The 22,145-nt window shown below is 38.6% G+C and overlaps 1 protein-coding gene across 1 annotated transcript in view; it reads right to left on the bottom strand.

Annotated features, from left to right (window-relative positions):
• The window catches only part of PKP2 (plakophilin 2), a 45,526-nt gene extending 24,426 nt beyond the window's left edge, over positions 1-21,100 (bottom strand). The window contains exons 1-5 of the mRNA XM_069859994.1: positions 20,889-21,100; positions 12,590-12,702; positions 9,369-10,063; positions 3,420-3,558; positions 150-357 (exon numbers count right to left, since the gene is read on the bottom strand). Coding sequence (XP_069716095.1) covers positions 150-357; positions 3,420-3,558; positions 9,369-10,063; positions 12,590-12,702; positions 20,889-21,084 — 1,351 coding nt within the window. The 5' untranslated portion in view covers positions 21,085-21,100. The remainder of the gene's footprint in view (positions 1-149; positions 358-3,419; positions 3,559-9,368; positions 10,064-12,589; positions 12,703-20,888) is intronic.
• Between the last annotated feature and the right edge of the window lie 1,045 nt (positions 21,101-22,145).

Here is a 22,145-nt window from a genome sequence, read left to right as displayed (position 1 = left end):
TTTCACCCTAAGTGAAAAGCTTAGAATAGGTGACAATGCTCTTGTATTTAGTCACTAAACATTGGCCTAAGTAGACAAACATGTACCTCATATGGAACGCCTGTGTCCTACTTAAAGAAATTCATGATTGGCTGCACAGAAAACACTACCTGTTATTTGCTTTTTAGTCTCCACATCCCTGGTCTGTCGGAGTACCCGGAGCAAGAGTGGGATCCCTTTCTGTTCTGACACTTCTAGTTTGTTGTCATTGTCCTCAAACACCAAGTTTCTCAGAGCACCACAAGCTGCTCGCTGAATGTCCTCATTCTGAACTTCAAGAAGCTGTAGAAGTTTGGGGATACCACCAAGTGAGAAAACCTGTGAGGAAAACAAAACACAGCAGAGAATAGTTAGATACTGTAAATGACAAAGTCCAACTTCCCCCCAGCAAACCTTCAAATAGTCACAGGGACTTTTTTTGTTTACTCCTATTTGAAAGACTCGAAGCATAAATTATTAATCATTTGGACATAGCTGTTAACTTCTGGGCTTTCAGATGAGTCACAGTCAAAATCCACAAGAAAGGGAGGCATCATATTTTAATAATTAATGCAAAAGGATGAAACTAAATCTCTTCCATCTTCACTGCAGATTTGTACTCTGTCAAGATATTTAACTGCTCTGTATTTTAGCTTCCACATTGGTGAAATGGATATTTGAGATTTAAATACCAAACTTTTATCAAATGCTTTGAGATTTCTGGATGTAAAATGTTCTTGATGTGCCAAGTTTGCTTTTTTTCCTGAGTGGCCAGCCTGATGGAAAGACAATATTTTTCTCTTGTTATTTTTTGTGTGTGTCTTGAAAGTTTATTAAATAAGAATACATTTTATGCAGTACTTCTTATCTGTGATATACTGAGTAAAAATAGTGAACTACTACACTTCAAAATGTCTAGTTTACTACTGACCCATCCACTTAACAAAGACTACTCTTCAGTGCCTAATTCTTTAGAAAATGAGGTTTTGGCCCCAAATGAATGAAGAATTAAGAAGATGTTGTTTTACAGAAAATTTATGGACACAAATAGTTCCCAATTTCTATATATTGTGGCAAATGGTAAACCTGATTTGAGCTGTGGAGTGACATAAGCAAGCCTTGGCCCATTTAGGAATGAGTTAACTATGGAAAATACCTTACATTCATGTACAATTGAGGATGGTTTCCTCCAGCATCTCAAGCTGCCATCTGGTTTTATGGACTAACTAATCCTTGTGTAGAATCAACAGCATGTGAAAGACTTAGAAATCTGATATGACTATCCTGAGTAGTCCAGAGTTTAATGATAAAAAGGAGATCAATACGACCGACAGGTGCTGGCAACACAAAAAATGAAATGTAACAAAGCCTTTTGCCCTTTATGCCCTGATAAACTAGACTGCCTGCCTGCCTTTTCTCTGATTCTGTTGTACAAAAGGCATAGTTTCTTGCTGCTGCACTGCTGACCTGATTTCCTCTGATTTACAGTCATCTAGATGCTAACAGAATAAAATACAGAAACATGTATCCTAAGGTAAGTGGAGCACAGAACACACTGAAGGCACATCAACCTATTTTATTACAGTAGATAGGCCCTTTTGGCAGTGATATAATAGCTTGTTGGTATTTTAAAACATCTATGCAGACTTTCTGTTGGTAATTTTAAGTGATTTATAATTACTAAAAAAAGAAGTGGAGCTATTTTGACCTAATGTGCAGATGAAAACTTACAAAAGCTATTGATGGGTCTGTCTAAATTTTCATCAGTAGACAAAATTCATCAAAATACTGTAAGACTACAAGTTCGCAAGAAAGAGAAAAGCCAGTAGACTTACAAACTATCAGGTATTGGAGAACAAAACATTGGCAGACAAAGAAAAGAAACACAAAGTGAAAGGTTAAAAAGAGGAAAGAAGACAATGTCAACGTGAACAAGCCTGATGAGCACCAAACAGAAACGCTCAGCTAGATTACATGGGATAAACAGGAAAACAGAAAGCAGCTTCACGCTGACTACTCCAATTTGAACTCTTTTACTTGTACACTTGCCTTGGAGAGGTTTGAATAAGAAACCACCTTCAAACATTCCATTCTGAAGCTCTGTATTCAGACTGAAGTTAAAGCTGCTAATTGTGCTGGTGTTTTTTTCCAAAGCAGACTTCAATTTACTATGAAAGAAGCTAAAGCTACCAAAGGACTGACTGATGTCTGCTTGTCATTGAACTGAACTGCTTGCACATGAATATAGAATTATTATTAACCCATACACTGTATTAATGCATTCATGCAGTCCTAGCAAGTCCTGAAGCTTGTATAACTTCGCACTATATTCCCAGAGTTTTCTTTTCTGGGATACTTCTGTATCAATGGTGTAAGCATGACAATTAAAAATGAGAGATAGGAGCAATTATATTGTGAGAAGTACTCATTCACTGGTAAAATAATAAAAAGGACGAAGTCTTCGAAACAAAGATAATTTTTATTATACAATTCAGCGCTGAATTGGATGCCCTTCTAAAAAAGGCATAAAGTCCTACAAAAACAGCGAGTATATATACTAGTTTTAAACAAAGAATATAAATCTCGTCAAGGCTGCTCATTATATATTTTTTGACATATTCAACCATGTCCGGAGACTCCCGTCAGGTTATCGTTGCCAACTATATCTTGTTAGATAGTTAAGCATCCTGTCTGGATATCATCTACATATTATTTCTTGATATATAACAGATCTATATGGCAAGATAATTAAACATGCACACCGGCTGCAGCAAAACTTATCAACTACTTCCCACAATATTAACACAAAGTTCAAATTTTATGACTTACTCATAAAGCATGAAAGAACTATCCTCGTTTAGCCTGGAAAAGAGCAGACTAAGTGGGTATACAATTAGCAGCTGTAACACATAAGAAAAGCCTTTTTAAAAGGGACAATAAAAAAGACACTTTTTTTCCATATCTATCATGATAAGATGGAAACTAATAAACTCTCTTTGTGATAAGGAGTTTTGAGCTATACTTTAGGAATAACTGATAAGGGTAGTAAAGAAACATTAACCGTCTGCAGGAGCTTGTGGGATTGTAATCAATGGGAGTCTTCAAAAGCCGGTCATAAATATTTGTAGTTGCAGATGGTTTGGGTGAATTCTTACCCCACATTTCTGTATCTCCTTTCACAAAATGCTAAAAGGCTAGCACTGTCCAATGCCTCCGCATGAATTTAAAAGCATCTGCACCAAAAAGCTTCAGCATATTTTAGTGAAAATATTCAACACCAGTATCCTACAAAGTTTCTTGGACAGTTTGTCTTTTTTTTTTCATGTAGGCACACAGTGCCATACAATAGAGAAAGATATTTGCTCTACCTGATTGTAACTGGCATAAAAATAAATACTTACTTTTCTTCTGGCATCTGCTTTCTGGAAGCACTCATGTTGTATGAAAGTCACTGCAGCAAGAATCCTAGATGTGGCCTGTGTATTTTCACTCCTCAGTATGCTCACTGCAAGCTCCAGAGTCATCTCCCCTTCTGGGCTCCTTAAAAGTTTAGACAGGAGAAATACAGTGAAGTAAGACTGCAGAAAAATTGTCATTTAGTCTGTGAAATCTCTGGTAATACCAAGATTTTCACATTTTTCAAGTCACTTTAGATTTTCTTAGAAAATTATTCCCTTTCCAGTAGCATAAAATATTATAAAAGCTTTAGGAGATGCAAATATTCTGTGGGAAGAGAAACTCATAAATGGAAGCGTTGCAACAATTAGAGGTTCTGGATGAAGCAATTCATGCTTCAAATTAAAAAAACAAAATGGAAATATCAATGGATGAAGAACTAATAATCAAAGAAGTCCATAACTATAGTGTCTTTTACTGATGATGAAGATAGATTGATGTTTTTTCTTAGCAATGTGTTGATTGCTTTTTTATATTTGTTTTCATGCCTTTCTTCAGTTTCTCATTTCCCAGACTATACATATGCAGAGCTCAGTACCTGCTTTTTTCAAGTTTATAGAAGTTATTTGAGTTTGAAATAGATAGGCAAGGCCATTTTCAGGTCTGACAAAATAAAAACACCACTTATTAAATTAAGTTTGTACATCACCTGTGGTAGGATTAAAAATATACATGGCCATTTTCCTCCCAACTTCCAGCATGTTTGCTTGAATGATAATTGGTTTAGAAAACCATAAAAAAAATGGAAAGACAGGTCACCAGACCCATTTTTCACCCACTAAATGGAACATAAAACAATTAATGGCACAATCAGGTGTATTAGCTCTGGGACAGGCGGTTATGTTCCCCAGCTTTATTATTTACTTTTTGTTTCAAATACTCTCCATTTAGAGACAAAAAAAAAAGGGAAGGGTAGGGGAAAGTGGACAAAACCACGAGTATTCTATTGTTTTCTTTAACTGAATAATTATGTAGAACTAGATCCCAGGCTTGTCAGACAGGGAAGTCTGTGAACCACAGTGAAACAAGTAGTCATTAGCAATAACTCTGTACTTCAGAGCTACCAGAATCAGAATGGTTTACTTGATAATGTCTCAGTAAGTGCATCTAAAATAAGAAATTTTGAGACAATTACCTTCTATGTTAAAATAGGTGCCTTGGGAATAAATTGGATTGTTTTTTTTTCTTTTAACTAGGCAGAAATAGGAAATATTATACAACATTTAGAAAAATGAAATACGAAATGTTTTGATACTGAGTAAACAAATATTTCTAAAGCATGCGTTTATCGACTGCACCAGGAGTCACTCAGTTCTTCAGCTCTGATATTGTCTCAATAATGGACTGGCAGAAGTGAAAGAGCATGGAAGTCCAGGCTTGCCTAGAATGAGCTACAGAGGAGCAAGGTAGATAAACCAGGGAGAAATCAGGCAGATTTATCACAGAGAATCTTGCTACAAACACATTGAAATCCAACATTTCTCCTCAAAATATTTATGATGAACTTAGGAGCTCTGAGATTTTTTTCTGCCAGCTACACTGTAATTCAATGTCTGCTGCCTGCTTTTTCTAAGGCAAATGACAATTAGTATGGCTGCAAGGACAGCAAAGAAATGAAGAAAAATTCTGATGCACCTGTCACAAATGAGATTATACTCCTGTGCCCTGACATTTCTACCTGCCTTGATACTTTCCTTTGTTATAAATCATGTTGTTTCTTGTCTTTTCCCCTCCTCTGAGTTAGTGCTCCAAACAATTGTGCTAAATCTATAGGTGCTGAGGCATGTTTGTGCAAGAGAAATGAAATAAAACAGACAGTGTGTTAAGGATGTCAAGGGAGGGGTCAAATCAAAGTGACATAAATCTACGGTTAGTAACCTTAGTGCCCTGGGCACCAGTCTGGCAATGCTTAACAGCACCCAGATTTTTAGAGTTGACATAATTTAATACAAAGTAACTACTAAGTTACTCTAAGTTGCAAGTTGAATACACTGATCAGAAAACTACTTAAAGGTCTTGAACAATAAGTAATGGGGGAAAAAAGGCAGATCGCATTTCTTCTTCTTACTCTTCTTACTTCTCCTAAGTGGAGCAGAAAAACAGGCTTTTCAAGCTTGGGTGTTAGCCAGGTTTCTTAAATCAACAAGAATTTAGTGACCATGTCATAAATGCACACGAAGCATGTCTACTTGCCTGTTAGTCACTGCAGTAACTTTAGAACCTTTTGACCAAATTTAGTCACCTTCTGCAGAGTGACTCCAATATATTGAATTTTAAGTCATTTCAGTGCCTAGCTGTAGAGAAGGACTCTACCCATGCAATTTTCAGGAACAAGATTGCTCTGTGAGCTGATACCTCAAGGGCCACCAGAGAATCTGTGTGGGATCTCAGCCTCAGGACACAAAGGATGTCACAGAGCAGTAAATATCTATCAGTAGTCACTGCCAGGCTGAGAAAAATGCATGCACAGACAGAGACCAAATTTCTAAGAGCTGGGTGTGTAGACTGAGACCGAGATCAGCCCACCATTCACCAGTAATCCCTTCATGGTGGATACTCTTTCATGTCCAAAATCTTTCTCTCCTGTTGTAATACTGCCAATCTAGTATTGCTTGTCTTGGATGAAAAGAACATTCATTAACATTTTATCTGACACTAATAAAGGATTCAATATAATCTTTGACCCTCAATGGTATTCATAAAATTGCAGCACCCTAACTTTGGTCAAAATAGAATCTGATGCAATGATTCCATTCCACCCTCAAATTACAGGCAAACTTAGTAATCACATGGCTGATTAGCATGTATAAGGACAAGAAATGGATATTCTGGCAGTGGCTTTAAACAGAACAATGATTTAAAGAGTTCTGACTACACCTTAATTGCCAGAATCTAACATTTTTTAGATATATAAACTGTGTTGTTTAATCAGCTCTCAGCACATTTAGAAGTCAGATTCTGTATGCAGCCATTTCTAAGGCACCTTCAGGTTGAATCCCTCTCTTTTTTAAAAGGATGCTTTTAACTACTTCACTTTACCAGAAGATACAGAGACAACATCTCTTTTTCCATTTTAATTTCATAGCACAAGCTAGTTCTTTGACAAAAAGTTTGAAAATGCTTTTTTACAATTTCAAATACTGTACACAGCCAGTCCACTACTTGATTTCAACCTTAGACAACTATTTTACATCCTCTTAATTAACCTTTGAAAGACCTAAACTTTGTTTTGCATAAAAAAGTGCAAATTTCTGGAGAAGTCTAATTACTTAGAAAACAGGCTTATCTTCCTCCCCTTTCCTCTTCTTCCCCCCTCGCCCCCACCTTCCATTAGTAAGGAAGCAAGAGGTAAGGGGGCAGTATATTAGGTAATGCAACCTTAAAATCAAAGAGAATGGGAAATGACAAGAATGCGAAAGTCTCTACTGACATCTTAAACTGAAAAGTCTTGTCAGAAGAAATTACTGTACTACTGGTGGAATGATGGACTTAATGAAATATCTCAGATTTGACAGAAAGTATAACCCAGAGGAAAATGTGGTCTATTATCTTTTAAATACTTAATTCTACATTAAACTGTGCAGTAGCCAGGTGTGGATGAACCTGAATGTACTACAACCAAAACAGGACGCCTGCACCAAGCCTTTCCAGTGATGAGAATCACAACAGATGTTATTAAATGTGTCCTTTAGATGTCTGAAAAGAGTAATGATATATGTGGATATCATACACGTTAGTACATAAGCATATTTAACAAATACTGACTTCGGTCAACTATACTGGCTATAGTTTCTTCCTCATCACTTAAGTATCTAGTGGTGCCAATCCTTTGAGGAATTGTACCTTACATGCTGTTTTTCACCATCCTCTTTACCAATACATTTTACAGGAACTTTTAAAAACTCTAGGTAGAATAAAGTTACCCTTAGTCCCCCCAAAACCTAGCTATGAAACTAAAGTAGAATCAAGGATACTAGAAAAGCTATAGGAGATATGTACAAGCAAACCAAGTAGACAGAAATACTGAAATAAATGAAAGCTGTAAATGTCTGCAAAAGGAACTTTAGAAGCTTTCACAGCACTTCTACTTGTTTTCTTCTGTAGTTTCCAGCAAAAGCTAAATTTTAAACCTGGCATTTAAGGAATTAAGCTGTCAAAACCACTTCACTAGGGCACAAATCTTCCACCCAGAGTTCAGCATGGTCTCAAGGAAGCCACTTGCACAATGATTGAAATTAGATGTTTAAATCTGCAGATATGAAAACCACTTTGGTTGATATTTGTGCAGGGAGATAACCAGACTCCAGAGTCTGCACCTGCAAAAGAAGAACCTTAATTGCTCCTATATAAGATTAAATATCAAAATTGCTAGCTGTGCCTCAGAAACACACTCAAGAATGTGCTTAAAGTTAAGTAAATTTTTAAGTCAATGGGATCTATTTCTGTAAATATTCTTTTCGTGAAACAAAGTTCTCTCGGGTCCCTTTTTTCCAACATCACTGCTGCCAAATCTTTATCAATTTGTGAGCTCTCAGCTGTTTTTTTCTAGACTTTCTTGCTGAGAAGACTGAATGCTCAAGAGTCACATCATTAATACCATACCAGATCTTTTAACTCCTGCATCACCCAGAGGTGAAAATTTCAATACAGATGTGGGCACAAGTTCATATATCTTTGTAAATGTAGTCATAACACACAACATGTGAGTGACATCAGAAAATATCTGACCTGTACACAGCAGTGACATCAGATGATGCCTCACCTCACACAGCAGCAAATTCAGAAACAGAAAGGCAGCCTTCAGAAAAATGAACTTAACAGCTACACAGTCACGGAAAAAGAGACATTTCTTAATAACACTGTTAGAAATTACACCATGATTAACTTACATAAGAAACCTTGGGAATCTGTTTATATTATGAAACAACAACAGAAACTGCAGTAAACAGTGTGAGTAACCATCTCCTGTTTACCAAGTGTTTTGTTCTGCCCATTGAACCTTAAGAGCTCTGGAAACATTCAGAATTATTCTAAAATGAAAAAAAAAAAATCACTCCTGCAGGGATTTCAGAACTGATAACTTTTCTCTTTTGAAAATGGAACTCATTTTAGACATTTTGAAGTTTTCTCTAGAAGGGAATTTCAGGAGGAAAAAAATAATTTTTACAAAAAAATTGAATACTTCTAAGATTTTTAAATATTTTCCTTAAGTTTGGGGGCAAGTTTAGGATTTCTGCCATGGAGCTACCAGGGCTCCAAATTAAGACAGTGTCCTCAGAGCACGTAGGATCTCATGGCAGTGAAAACAGATGGGGTTCTGAGATTCAGAGCAGCTTGTATTTGTTCTAGGGATGGATGGTGCTACACAGTTACAAGAAATTTCTGCCTGTATTTTAACTGCAGTTTTTGAAAATTAAAATGTTTCCTTGAACCCATGAAAGATTTTTAACTGGAAACTATCAATCCCCCCAAAGCTCCTTCACTGTTAGATTTCTGACCCATTCTCATGAGAACCAGTGCTGAAATCAACCAGTCTCTTATGAACACAAAATTTGCCATTACTGCGTATTGGGACTTAGGCTGTAAATTACTCAGTGACTACTTCATGTCACCTCATAAAACTGATTAGTTCTTGGCAAAAGAGGGTCACAAACCTGAGCGGGAGCTGTGGAACCTGCAGTATGTATGTACACGTACAATTTTTTTCTCCCTTCCTCTGCTAGAAGTGGATTTTAAAAAGCAAACCCACCTTCTTCATCCTCTGCACTGACATTTCATATACTGTGTTGGCTGATGAACCATAAACTGTCAATTTACTTTCTTTTTTTTTAAACAAACAGGCTCCTTTCAGCTATGACACTCCAGAAGCAAAGCTGATCCTACATTGTGCTTACCCTAGCTGAGATCCATTGATGGTGACTTGTTCACTCTGCAGGAAACCATTTCTCCCCGCTGCTGCCATAGCAGCTGTCAATGGCATCCTCTTCCCATCTGTTTCTGCAGCGACACTGGCTATTGAAGGTGGCTGGGAAGCTTCCCTCCTGGTCTGTGTATTTCTGAAAGTAGTTTGATACCAGCTGGACCTTACAGATTGCCTGTTTTGAGACCCTAAATGGGAAGGAATTGGTGATCTCACTTGTCCCATCACACTGCCCGAGGTCAGGTAGTTCTCTTTCTCCAACAGGTTGGTCATACTGCGACTGTTGCCTGCTTGATGGTACAGAGGTACAGTGGGGCTAGGGTAGGCACAATCAAGGATGGCATCATTAATAGCCCCCATATGGGATTGTCTCTTAAAAGACCGTCCCCTGTTTACCGAATCACGAAGAGTGTAACCAACAATTTCAGACCGAGCATATCTTGGTGGTACAGTCCCGATACATCTTCCACTATCTCCATGCCTCATGGAGAACCCAGATGAAATCCCTCCATTATAGTGAAAATCATTGGAGACACATGCCAGTCTTTCAGGACCTCGTTGGGGTGAAACCTCTAGTCTCCTCAGAGGCTGTCTTTGAGCTCTGTCTTCCATTGTCTTGTAAGTAATCTTTGTCCCCCAGCCATTTGTATAAGAGGATGGTGAGGCCACCTGTTCAAGAGTGCATAAAAGAACAGAAGTCACAGTAAGATCAGAGCATTTAGGATTTATAGCAAAGAAACTAAAAAAAAAAGTAAAGATAAAAATTCTAAGAGCTGCTATCAGAATCAGAAAAAAAATGTGAACACCACCAAAATTGTATATTAAACGGGATTCTGCAATACTTCTTTGTATCTGCCTAACAAAGGCAAGAAAAATTATGGTCTAAACATTAGGAGATGAAGTTTAAGCATCTAGTTTTCTATCATTAACTTACAACAGATACGTAAGCCTATTATGCCTGGTTATTAATGGTCTGTTTATCAATGAAGATTTTAGTTTCAGTTTGAACTCCTTGGTAATAAAAACCTACATCTGCCACTAAAATTAAACTCAAGGCACTCCAATAGACAGAATAAAGTTAAGCAGTCAGGCATTAAAATAAAAATTCTAGAGTGTATGTATATTGCTGTTAACCTTCTTAACATAAGGTTATTTAGCCCTTCTGTGCATCTTGTAGTAGGATCTAGTAAAAAGAGATAGTTCCTTGTTTGCCTAACCTCTTAAAAATGAAGATTACATAACATTCCAAAGACATAAAAATGACCATTTCCCCATCTCAATGGTTTCCTAATTCTGCAGTCACAATTTAAGTTGATTTTTCTTTTCCTGCCTCTAATGGGCATTGACAGTAATGGATCATCATCTTGCTTTATACTCTCCCCTAAATCCAATAAACCCACTTTCTCCAACCATTCTTTGTAGGATATCTTAAAGATTTTTACTTTTTAGGTGCCATTTAGGGCCTCTCCAATTTTCACATCTCTTTTTTATGCTCTAAATTGGACATAATACACTATTAAAGACCTTCCAGAACTAAATAAATCTGGGAGATGATCTAGCCTCAAAATAGAGGGGTCATGGTCCAATTTTTTAAAAATCAGTAATCATAGTGGCATCCAGCCATAAATCATAGCCCAATATATTCTATTCCTACATTGTATTAAAGTTTTGTAGTATTAAAGGCATTTTTCAAGGTAAACTGAGAAGCTCACACGAGTTAATAATCGAAGGGACAGTGCTTAGCAGATAGCAGTCAGACTGAAATCCCTGCATTTCACTGTTGTGGAGTTACTGAGAGTGATAACTGACTCACAAAAGGAGTAAATTTAGTAGGCTGAGGCAAGGTTCATTGGATATTTCTGTTTATTCTACAGAATATCTGCAAGGATATTTCTATCTCTAGTTTAGGGATAAGGAAATTAATGCTTTTGTGAAGTGCTAGACCTTGTGGCTTTTTATAGCTTTCACACAGGACAAATAGTGTCTCTTTTTACCCACTTCCTCCCTCCCTGCCTGGAGCTGTTGCATTTTCTTGTGGCTCCTATGTCACCTCCAGTTTTCCTCTTGTTGCTATCTTCTAGAAAGAACTTTCACGTCTCATATTATGGACAGGGTGATAGGTGACAACAAAGGATAGGAAGACAGAAAAGGAAATGTATTTACGTAAAGGGTTCTAACTCTACCCATTCAGAGCAGGATCTGCTTCATAAACTGGCCATAAGCTGAGCTATTTCTTTTAATGCGAATAAGCCGTTCTTGAGTACTTTAAAATCAAGAAAGAATTGCCCCTTATGTATACAGCTATTTATTAAATATATATTTCTGTTCCTAAGCTGAATCGGTTTCAGTTTACTAATGTTGATCCTGCAGCAGTGTTGCTATTGACCTGTGAGTCATTGGTTCTCTCTCAAATAGGTTCATACCAGTTATGAGGTATGTCACAAACTCCGTAGAAAACCTATTATTTATCTTAGCATTCAAGCCATGAACCTAAAGACAGCTGGTGAAACCACAAGTGAATTTATGAGTAGGCAGTTTAGAAACACTATTGTATTGCAAAGATTGTGCTGCTGAAATTTGAATCTAACACTAAAATATGTTGCACGGTGATAAGGAACACTCTACCTGTCATTGTGAAACTAATGCAATCTGCTTTCCTGTGGTTTTGGATGCTTAATTCCCTAACCTTTTTCACCTTGTTCCCTACTCCTACCCATGTCATTCATTACCCTGCAGGATCACTGAGCTTCCCCTAGCAATCTCCAACTGTTCAGCTGGGTAAGCAGCAGCAAGGCTTCCAGACGCTTTGAGCTGCTTATGTCCTGACTGACCAGCTGCCTGGTGGGGTGGATAAGGATCTGACTTGTCACTGCCTTTGCCTTCGTGGGGTGTTAATACGTGTTTTCATTTCCTACCCTGATGCCAATTCTCACAAACCCAACAGGACTGCAAAAAGCTTGTCTGTACGTCTGTGTTGAATTTAGCCACTGGGCTCAGAAGTCACTGGAAGGGGGGAAACATTAGTGGATCTCAGTTGTAAACACCTCATTTTCTGGAAATCGGGTTTTAAAAAGCAAGCAAGCAAGCAAGCAAACTCTGAAACATCAACTACATGCTATTATTTGTGGTAACAAAATGAATAAATTATGCATGTGCTATTACATTTATTTCTATTTGTTGTTTACTTTTCCTCACCTGGTTTGACTGGTAATATGAGAAACCATAGGGAGTCCTGGGTGCAAAATCATTTTCAATAATCCCCATGTTATAGACACGCTCTGGAACACTGGATGCACGGTGCAAACTGCCTGTAACCAAAGACTAATATTAGCAAGATTTTAACAAAACATGATAGTGTTATAAAGGATGACTTGCAGTATTAGGGAAATGTCCCAGTTTACCCTGCTACTATATGTATACATATGTATATGTGTATATATATGTTGAAAATCAGACAGGGAAATGATGGAAAGATATTGACACTTGGTGTATCACTTGAAAACATTGCTAAGCAAAGCTTTCTGAAGATACAAGCCATTTTTTTCAGTTTCCTATTTATTTTCCTTAGACATATTTATAACTTTTATAAGTCTTGTTGTTCATACGGCTATTTAACGAAAAATGTTTTAACAAAGCAAACTGATATTTTAAATATACCATATAATGATGGATGATTAAGTACCGAGAAAGGGTATCACCAAACAGCTACTAAGAACATTTATTTTCCACTGCAACACTTTGAATATATATGCATGGTTTACATTAGAGGCTGACAATAACATACACAGCACTCAAGAAATAAAAATATTGCAGCTGTAGATTGTAGATGAGAAATGTGTTGATGTGTGATGTGTATATATCTCTGTTACTGTGCACCTTGGAGATACAATTTGCACAATGTATCACTGTAAACAAATAGCATACGGTAGAGAGTGTTTATTTCACAGCTGTCTACCTCAACTGCTGATGTTTCTTCTCCCTTAGGTTCTGGTTCAAAGCATATTGGAGCAGGTGTGGCTTCACCAAAACTGCATTCTTCTTTTAATTAAAAACAAACAAACAAAACAACCAGGAACTTCAGGCTGTTTCTTTTTCACTGATACAATGCATATTCAAAGAAAAAACATTGTCCTACTAATATTTTTTTAAAAGAAACAGATACTGCTGAAATAATTATTCATGAGATTCCTGTGTTACTATGATAAGGTGCATACAGAAATAAAAATAACACAGATAGGTTTAATGAGGTGAAACAGAAGTTGGATGCAAGATTTATCTCAAATTGGTCATAAATGGGTCCAGTATGTGCTGCAGAAGTTTAGGCTGAACAGATAACAGAGGTCAATAAAGAAGTTAATTGGCCATGAATTTTCAAAACAGCAAGTATCACCTGAGATACTACAGAAAAGGAATCTAAAGAATAAATCATTAAATTGGTAAAACTGCTGAAGTCTCCACCTCTAAAATTAGTAGAAGTCATACACCCATGGGAATCCAGGGGCCAAAACCATGCAGGCAAGAACCTGCTGGGATTTTTGAAAGCACCTGCTATACGTGTGCTAAATAGCTGAGGCTTTCAGTTTGTCCAGTCAGACTCTGGGCTTCATTACGTGCACATGAGTATCCCTAGGAATTTAAGTACTCCTGTGCCTTTGATCCTTAGTGTCCACAGCTAGTAAAAGGCTTGACAAGGATGAAAATAAACAAGAGACTCATTTAACAAGAATAATTTACAAATGATTCTCACTAGCATGTAGCTACGTGGATGGGTCCATATAATACAATACAATATAGTAGGAGACTGCCATAATTTGAGGTTTAATTCAATCACACTTTGCAGTTATTTTGCTTATTTAATCATACTTTCCAATTCCTTCCTTTTGGCCATGTGAGACAGATTTAAACATGTATTAGGTGATTTGTTAAGACACATCCTCAGTAACTTTGCGTCATGAGAGTGGAATGATGCAGCTTGGTCAAACTCATGATTTGGATTGTAATAATTCCTTCATGACATTACCAGGTTATCATAGCCTAAAGGTTACCCAAGCACATGAGAAAGCAGCAAGAGGAAACCATTATTTTATACTGCAAAAAATCCAGCCAATGTACACCAACATCCAAAAATTTACAAATTCATATAAATCTCTCATTTGTGTGATACAACTCCCATATCTATGTACTATTTCAGGTACCAAATAAGGCTCCATTTTAGCCTATTGCTTGTGCCTGCTTTTTAAAGATTCGCTTTATTCAAGGCTGCATATTAAAAAATATTCATATAGCAAGTCTTTAAATACATATGCATATACATTTCTGTTTCTTTAGAGTCAGTATTTTTTGTCCAGTTTACTTAGTCAGAAATTACTCTTATTTATCTACTCATAAGATAAAGATCCTCTGAGCAAGTAATCTGCACATGTTTTAGGTAACTCTAAACTCCCTGTCTTTACTAAGAAAAATGTCAAAAAAAGATAGAAAACCTAAAAATAAGAAAGCTGTCCATGAACTAGTTGAGGATACATTTCTAACAGCTCGCTCTTTGCAAAAGCAAAATATAGCCAGTCAGATGTTGCAGCACTTATTTATCTTCAAGTAGTTCTCTTTTTTTAACCTTCAGTATCCCCATGAAACTGTCAGTAAACATCTTTCTCTTTCAGAGACAAACACAGTAAATGTTTGCTTACAGAATTTCACTTTGCATTTACAGTTTCTCTTGCTTGCTCTTACCACACCAGTAAATTCTTTTGCCAGTATTTTACCTGTAGTTTTATTAGGCAGACATAACACGTATATATTTTTACTGTGTGCTGTTCCTCAGTGCTAAAAGCTAGAGTGCAACCAAAACACTGTCTCCTTCCAATAGTTATGAGATGAAGAATAGATGATCTGATCAAAACTTGCCTCTGTCAGTGAGGTTTCCTTCAGCTTATTTTCACCATAGTACAAAAACATACATGTCTTTCTGACCTCTCAGATTTGTTCAGTGTTACATAGATTAAAAAATCATTAGGCAAGTCCTTACACACTCAGTGCATTGCTAAAAAAAAAAGCCACAAAGGATTTTTAAAAAAAAATTATTATAGGTTCATTTATTGTTAGAATTAATATTTTCTAACAGTGAGACTCAGTGTTTTATGTCGCACAGAAACTCTTCAGAAAATATGCACATGATTCAGTTACTCATCCAAACGGGACAAATGCTATTTAAGAGGCCAAAGGATACCACACTTGATTTCCAGCAGCTAGTCAAGAAAAGGATGGGTTTCCTACAGGCACTGTGTTGTGTCTGTCAACTCATGTGGATATTTTGGAAAACTCAGGCATCTCTGACAGCAGCAGACACCCATGTGTGGGCAACTGAGTGGAACTGTTTATCACAGTCTCCTCTCTCCCCTGTCAGCATAAACTAAAGCAGCTCAGGAACGCTTTGTGTGTTGTTAGTGAATGAGGAAAACTAAACCCCTTCACTCTTCTCCATGCCTAAAATAAAAGCTGTACAAAAATCAGCTGATATCACAACAGTTATAAGAAAATTTTGAGATGTGACAAAATAATTACACTGTAAGGAGGGAGACTGCACAGATAACAGGGAACCATCCCATCAGTGTCCATATAGGCTCTTCTTAAGCTCTCTTTGTTTCCCTGGATGTGACAGGTCCAACATCTCCAAGGGCCTTAGAAGTTCCTCCCCAGCAATCACTGCATATGGCTTTAGACAGATCAGTCTTGGCTTTCAAAAAAAACAGTGACAAGATGCATCTCTAAGATATATGAAAAACACAATTATCTTCCATTAAGGAGTTAGGTGTATCAAATCCCCTGTAAACCATGTAGTGTTAACTCTCAGCTCTGAGTCTTTTTCAGCGCTTTTGTATTTGAACAATGAAAGCCAAATTTTCACTTTAAACCTCCCACTGCAGGCATCCACGTAGCTGTACCCTATACGCAGAAGTCTATTAAAGGCTGTGGTATTCTCAGGCATCCTGAGTGTCCACCTGCTGAGTATCCATTATCCACTCTTGCTCAGGGCAGGTGAGTGATTATAAACACAACATGGACTCAAAAGTGTTTCTGTACTGTCATCTTTTAATCCTTTTTCATACTCTACCTCTCACAATAGACTGAGATGGTGACATTTAAGAATGGCATATGAAAAACTTCTCTGAATCACTTCATCTAGAGATCAAAGAGCCTTCTTTTTGACCATCCTCCTTGATCGCTGCCAGCACATGCCTGGTCTCAAAGGAGTTTTTCTAACATTTTTTACCTTCTGCTGGTCAGTAAATTTACACAAGTGTTCAAATTTAGGAAAAAGATTTCTTTTGGCTCAGAAACCAGAGGTCAGGAATTTAATGAAGCCAACAAAAAGTGGAAGTCACTAACAAAGAATTTTTTCTACTTTCTTTTCCCACAAAGATATAAACAAAAAAATCACTAAAAAGTGGTTAACATTGGTCAGAATTCTGCAGAATAGAAGGCTGAGGACAGAAAACTCTGTCAAACTCCTAAAAGCAAGTTTAACAGAAAATGCTACTAAGAATTTTAGAAATCAAGAAGCATGAAGAATAAACAGGCTCTGATTGTAACCATGTTGTATCTGATGCTGTTGATTTGGAGATTGCTTAAGTCCAAGTTCTGTATTTTATAAACACACTTTGTTTCCAAAACTCTGCCTTAGAGAAATATCTAAACAAATAACAGTGTATCAGGACATTTAATATTGTATGATATATCCTTCAGTTCTGCCCTCATTTTTTTTTACAATGTAACTAATAAGGATGTAGAGGAAAGTAGACTTTAATTCAGGAATTACTTTAACTGAACAAAAATACTATGAACGAATTTAAAAAGCCAACCAAAATCCAAATGGAACAAGATCAGAGGCATGTGGACTCAAACAGAACAGTTTAATAGACTCCTAAAGAGGAAATACAATAATCAATACTGTTGCATCACATGTGATTTGAAAAACACCAGTTAAGTTACATGATTCTGAATGCCATTTTAATTTGATAAGGCTGAACTATCTACTGTTCCCTTTCCACCTTTAAGTAGCATTCAGATATTTCATGTGGCTGCTTGAATTCTTCAGAATTTTTCAGGCTGCATGATCTTTAATTTATAAAGGTTCAGCAACTGATGAATAGGAAAAGTTACCATTGTTGTTAAACCACTTCTTGAAAACCTATTAACAATGTTTGAGAAGCTCCTGAATGGCGTTTGGGCAGTACTTGACTTCAGTGATTTTGCACCTGCTGGAACCCTCAAAACTGAGGATGACCTGAATTCCTATTACAAAAAAATAAGAAGAAACATACCTTCAAAAAGGGGAGAGAAGGGCATAAACCAGCAAACAACATGGGGACAGGAGGTAAAAAAATGTTTTCCATTAAATATAATGCTGAGCACTTGCAGACGTCTTTTATTTGAAACTTTATGGAGAATTTATGCTGCCTTCCAAAGTATTTTTTGCAGCTTCAAAGCTTCCAGTCCCAGTGGAAAATGATTGTACACAGATGATACTGGGCAAGACCTTTACTACCACCGATTTTTCATATCCAGTGGTTATGTGCTTGGCTAATTTTAGGTATGTATGCGAGTCGTCTGATTAGGTATGCGCTAAGTAGCTTGCTGAACAGGGTCTGAAATACTCCTTCAGATAGGACAGTTACATCACAGGGGCCTGCTCTTGCTCCTCCTCCTTCTAAATCTTTGTATCGTTTTCCCTGCAACAGCAAACAATATTGGACCCTTGATGAATGTATCTAGAAAACTGTTGTATGTCAGATACAGCAATTTTTTTTTTGCATGTGAAACAGCGCATAATTTTTAAAAGTACCCTACGTATAGGAATTCAAAGGTTTCTCAAAACACAGCCAAATTTTGAGCGACTCTATGAAGAAAGTACCTTGGGATACACTGATATATATGCATATTTTTCAGGAAAGTCAACATGTTAAATAAATGATTTGCATTCTAGGTATCTGAAAGACAGATAGATGAAGAGTTATATAAAAATACTACACATGCATACATATATATATATATACACACGCACATATATAAATATATGGAATACATTCCAGTTCTGTTTATTTTTTCTGAGTTTTGCGGTGGGTCTGAAAAAGGGAAGGTGAGGTGGGCACAAGAATACATCTAAAAGAAGGAAAGTTAATTTTATGTATCAACAATAAATCAAACAGACATGACATTTGCCACACTTGGTGCTGAAGCTTAAAAGTTTTGATGTCTCAGAAGTCAAATACTGGACCTTTGGAAAAACAAAGCAAACCAAGGCAACTATGTCCAAATCCATCAGGTCTGTTAATATATTCCAGAGAAGTTAAGATGAGTTAAAAGTATGGGAACTTTGTCTTCATAGTGTTTTATGCCTGGTTTAGAAACGTGATGTCAGGTTCATGACATAATTTCATGTATCAACTATTGCTTAAAAAGCTTTCCTGGGCTCCTTACTGAAAGAAAAGGATATCAGTCACTCTAAAAGTGGTTACAAACCTTATTTAAATGAGAGCTGCTGCCCTAAGGACTTGCATGTGTAGATGTACATTGCACAGCTGCATTTGCCTGTTTATGTGATGTGTATACCTGTTTTCTAAGCAGAGTTTGTCCATGTCTGCGTTGTGTGCATTTTTGTCATGAGGTGTTTTTTAGATGGAAGCCAGATGAAGCAGAAGGAAACATTCCTCTGCCTGAGAAGATAGATGAGCGAAAGATGACTGGCTCACAGCTTTTTTGCAAATGAAAGGCGTCAGCTACTTTATAAAAACGGGATTCATGTTCATGGTAAAGATGCTATTTTTTTTTAAAAAAAATTTACTTTGAAAATAACACACCTCTGACGTTAATAGTTAAGACTAAACCCCTCAAGCAGCTTGCCTTGAACCTTCAGCTGTGACAGTCACCTTGTGGGTGCCTGATGCTGCAGTCAGACTCTGAGAACAGTGCAGACCTTACTGAGGGATCTGTCCTACTGGCTATAAGGTCTTAGAAGCAAGGATTGATTAACTTCAATTTGTATCTTGCACATCAAAGAAATAGGTAAATACAGGTGTGGCAGTGTTATCATATCATGTTTCACATTCATGCCTTTCCTACAGTTACTTTTCCAAACTTCCTTTTAGCTCCTCTTTTTATTTATTCGCGGGGGGAAGAAGGAAAGACATTTCCTACTTTTCTTCCATTTTATTTCACAAATAGGGCTGGTGGGTAAAGCTAAGGTATTAAATAAGGTATTAAACAAGCACAATAAGCGGTTGCTGGATTAGGAGCATTTGGGCTCGATTCTTCCCTCGGGCAGCGGTGAACCGTGAGCAGCCCTGGCTGGGAGAGAGAAACTTCTGACTCACGTGGGTGGGGAAAAAAGAAAAAGAGAGAAAGAAGATGTGACACAGCCAGGATTTTCTGTCAAACCCATAAAAGCCAGTTCCCAGGGAAGCCTTGGAGATGTGGCTGTTGCCTCCCGGGGCCAGCTCGGGTCTCGTCCCAGGAATGATTTTCCAGAGCCCCTTCCCAGACACCCGCTGCCTCCAAAACGATCTCATGTTAGAAAGAGAGATGCAGAGGCAGCTCAGCCTTCAGGTTTAATTGAAAGTTGAAATAGAAAGCATGAAAGCTTCAGTCACATAAGTTGGGTCACTTGGCAAGCTTGAGTTTTCAATCTGAGCTAAGAGGCCACACCAGAAGGTAGGTTAGGCTGTGTGCTCTTCACCACCCCTGGTCCCCATGGTCATAGAATCATAGAATCACCAGGTTGGAAGAGACCCACCAGATCATCGAGTCCAACCATTCCTATCAAACACTAAACCATGTCCCTTAGCACCTCGTCCACCCGTCCCTTAAACATCTCCAGGGAAGGCGATGCAACCACCTCCCTGGGCAGCCTCTGCCAGTGCCCAATGACCCTTTCTGTGAATTTTTTTTTTCCTAATGTCCAGCCTAAACCTCCCCTGGTGGAGCTTGAGGCCATTCCCTCTTGTCCTGTCCCCTGTCACTTGGGAGAAGAGGCCAGCACCCTCCTCTCTACAACCTCCTTTCAGGTAGTTGTAGAGAGCGATAAGGTCTCCCCTCAGCCTCCTCTTCTCCAGGCTAAACACCCCCAGCTCTCTCAGCCGCTCCTCATAAGGCCTGTTCTCCAGCCCCCTCACCAGCTTCGTTGCTCTTAGGCGCGGTATTACTTGTTTCAATAAAATCAGTCACCTGAAGGAGCAAGAAATCTCTTTTCACACCAGGGGAGCTAACTTCAGAGAAGTGGATTTTAGGTTTGGGAAAGCACACGTTTGATTCAGGTTCACACGTACCGCCTAAGTACGCGATCCGAAAGCCCAGAAAAGTTTATTTCACCTTCAAACGCTACCATCAACTTCATTCCGCAGAAGGCAATTCTTTTTAAGTGTTTAGAAAAAGGGATAAACAAAGACAACTGAGCGAGGGATAGAGCCAGCGCTCGCCTCTTGTAAAGCAAAGAACTCACCGCCGTGCAGGGACCCGCGGCTCCTCCTGGCCAGCGTCTGCTGGACCTGCCGGTGGATGCGCAGCGCCTTCTCCTCCCCGGCGCGCTCCCCCGCCAGCCTGAGGCGGGCGTCGGAGGGCAGCGCCAGGCTGGAGCTCTCCAGCTCGCCCAGGATCTCCTGGCCCAGCACGGTGCGGATGTAGCCCGGCTCGGCCATGGGAGCAGCCGCGCTCCGCTCCGCTGCCCCGCCGCCAACAGCCCCGCTCCGCCCCGCCCGCCGCGCAGGTACCCGGCGAGGCCCCCGCCCCGCGCCGCCGGCCCCTCCCGCGCCGGGGGCGCCTCCAGCCGCGGGCACGGAGGCTCCGTCCCTTCTCCTCTCAACGAGGGAGCCTTCCCGCCAGCAGCCCCGCAGCCCCGGCCACCCGAGGGGAGAATCGAGCCCAAGCGCAATCCGTCAGCCGCTTATTGTGCTTATTTTCATACCTCGGCCCTATTTGCGAAATAAAACGCGGCTTGCTTTCTTCCCCCTGCGAATAAATAAAGAGTAACTAAAAGGAAGTTTGGAAAAGTACCTGTAGGAAAGGCGTGAACGTGAAACATGGAACGATAACGCTGCCACACCTGTATTTACCTCTTTCTTTGATGTGCAAGATACAAACTGAAGTTGATAGAATCATAGAATCATAGAATAACCAGGTTGGAAGAGACCCACCGGATCATTGAGTCCAACCATTCCTCCAACCATTCCAACCATGCCCCTCAGCACCTCATCCACCCATCCCTTAAACACCTCCAGGGAAGGTGAAGTTAATCAATCCTTGCCCCTAAGACCTTATAGCCAGTAGGACAGATCCCTCAGTAAGGTCTGCACAGTGCTCAGGGTCCGACTGCAGCGTCCGGCACCCACAAGGTGACTGTAAATGCCTGTGACTGTAAGAGCTGAAGGTTCAAGGCAAGATGCTCGAGTTGTTTAGTCTTAACTATTAATGGCAAAGGGATGTGTTATTTTCCAAGTAAATTAAGAAAAAAATAAAAGAGCATCCTTACCATGAAAACTTCAATCAACTTCAATCCTGTTTTTATGTACGAAGATATGACTGTCTTAACAGGATATATATCAACTGACTTACAGGCTATATAAACCCTGTTGTTCAGCTCTCAATAAAGAAGCTGTCACCTTTCGTTTGCAAAAAAAAGCTGTGAGCCAGTTGTCTTTAAATTTATAACCATACTTCACACATCTATCTTGTCAGGCAGAGGAATGTTTCCTTCTGCTTC

This window comes from Phaenicophaeus curvirostris, chromosome 1 (genome assembly GCF_032191515.1).
Source record: "Phaenicophaeus curvirostris isolate KB17595 chromosome 1, BPBGC_Pcur_1.0, whole genome shotgun sequence".
Classification (NCBI taxonomy): domain Eukaryota; kingdom Metazoa; phylum Chordata; class Aves; order Cuculiformes; family Cuculidae; genus Phaenicophaeus; species Phaenicophaeus curvirostris.
This window is presented reverse-complemented; position numbering and strand designations above follow the sequence as displayed.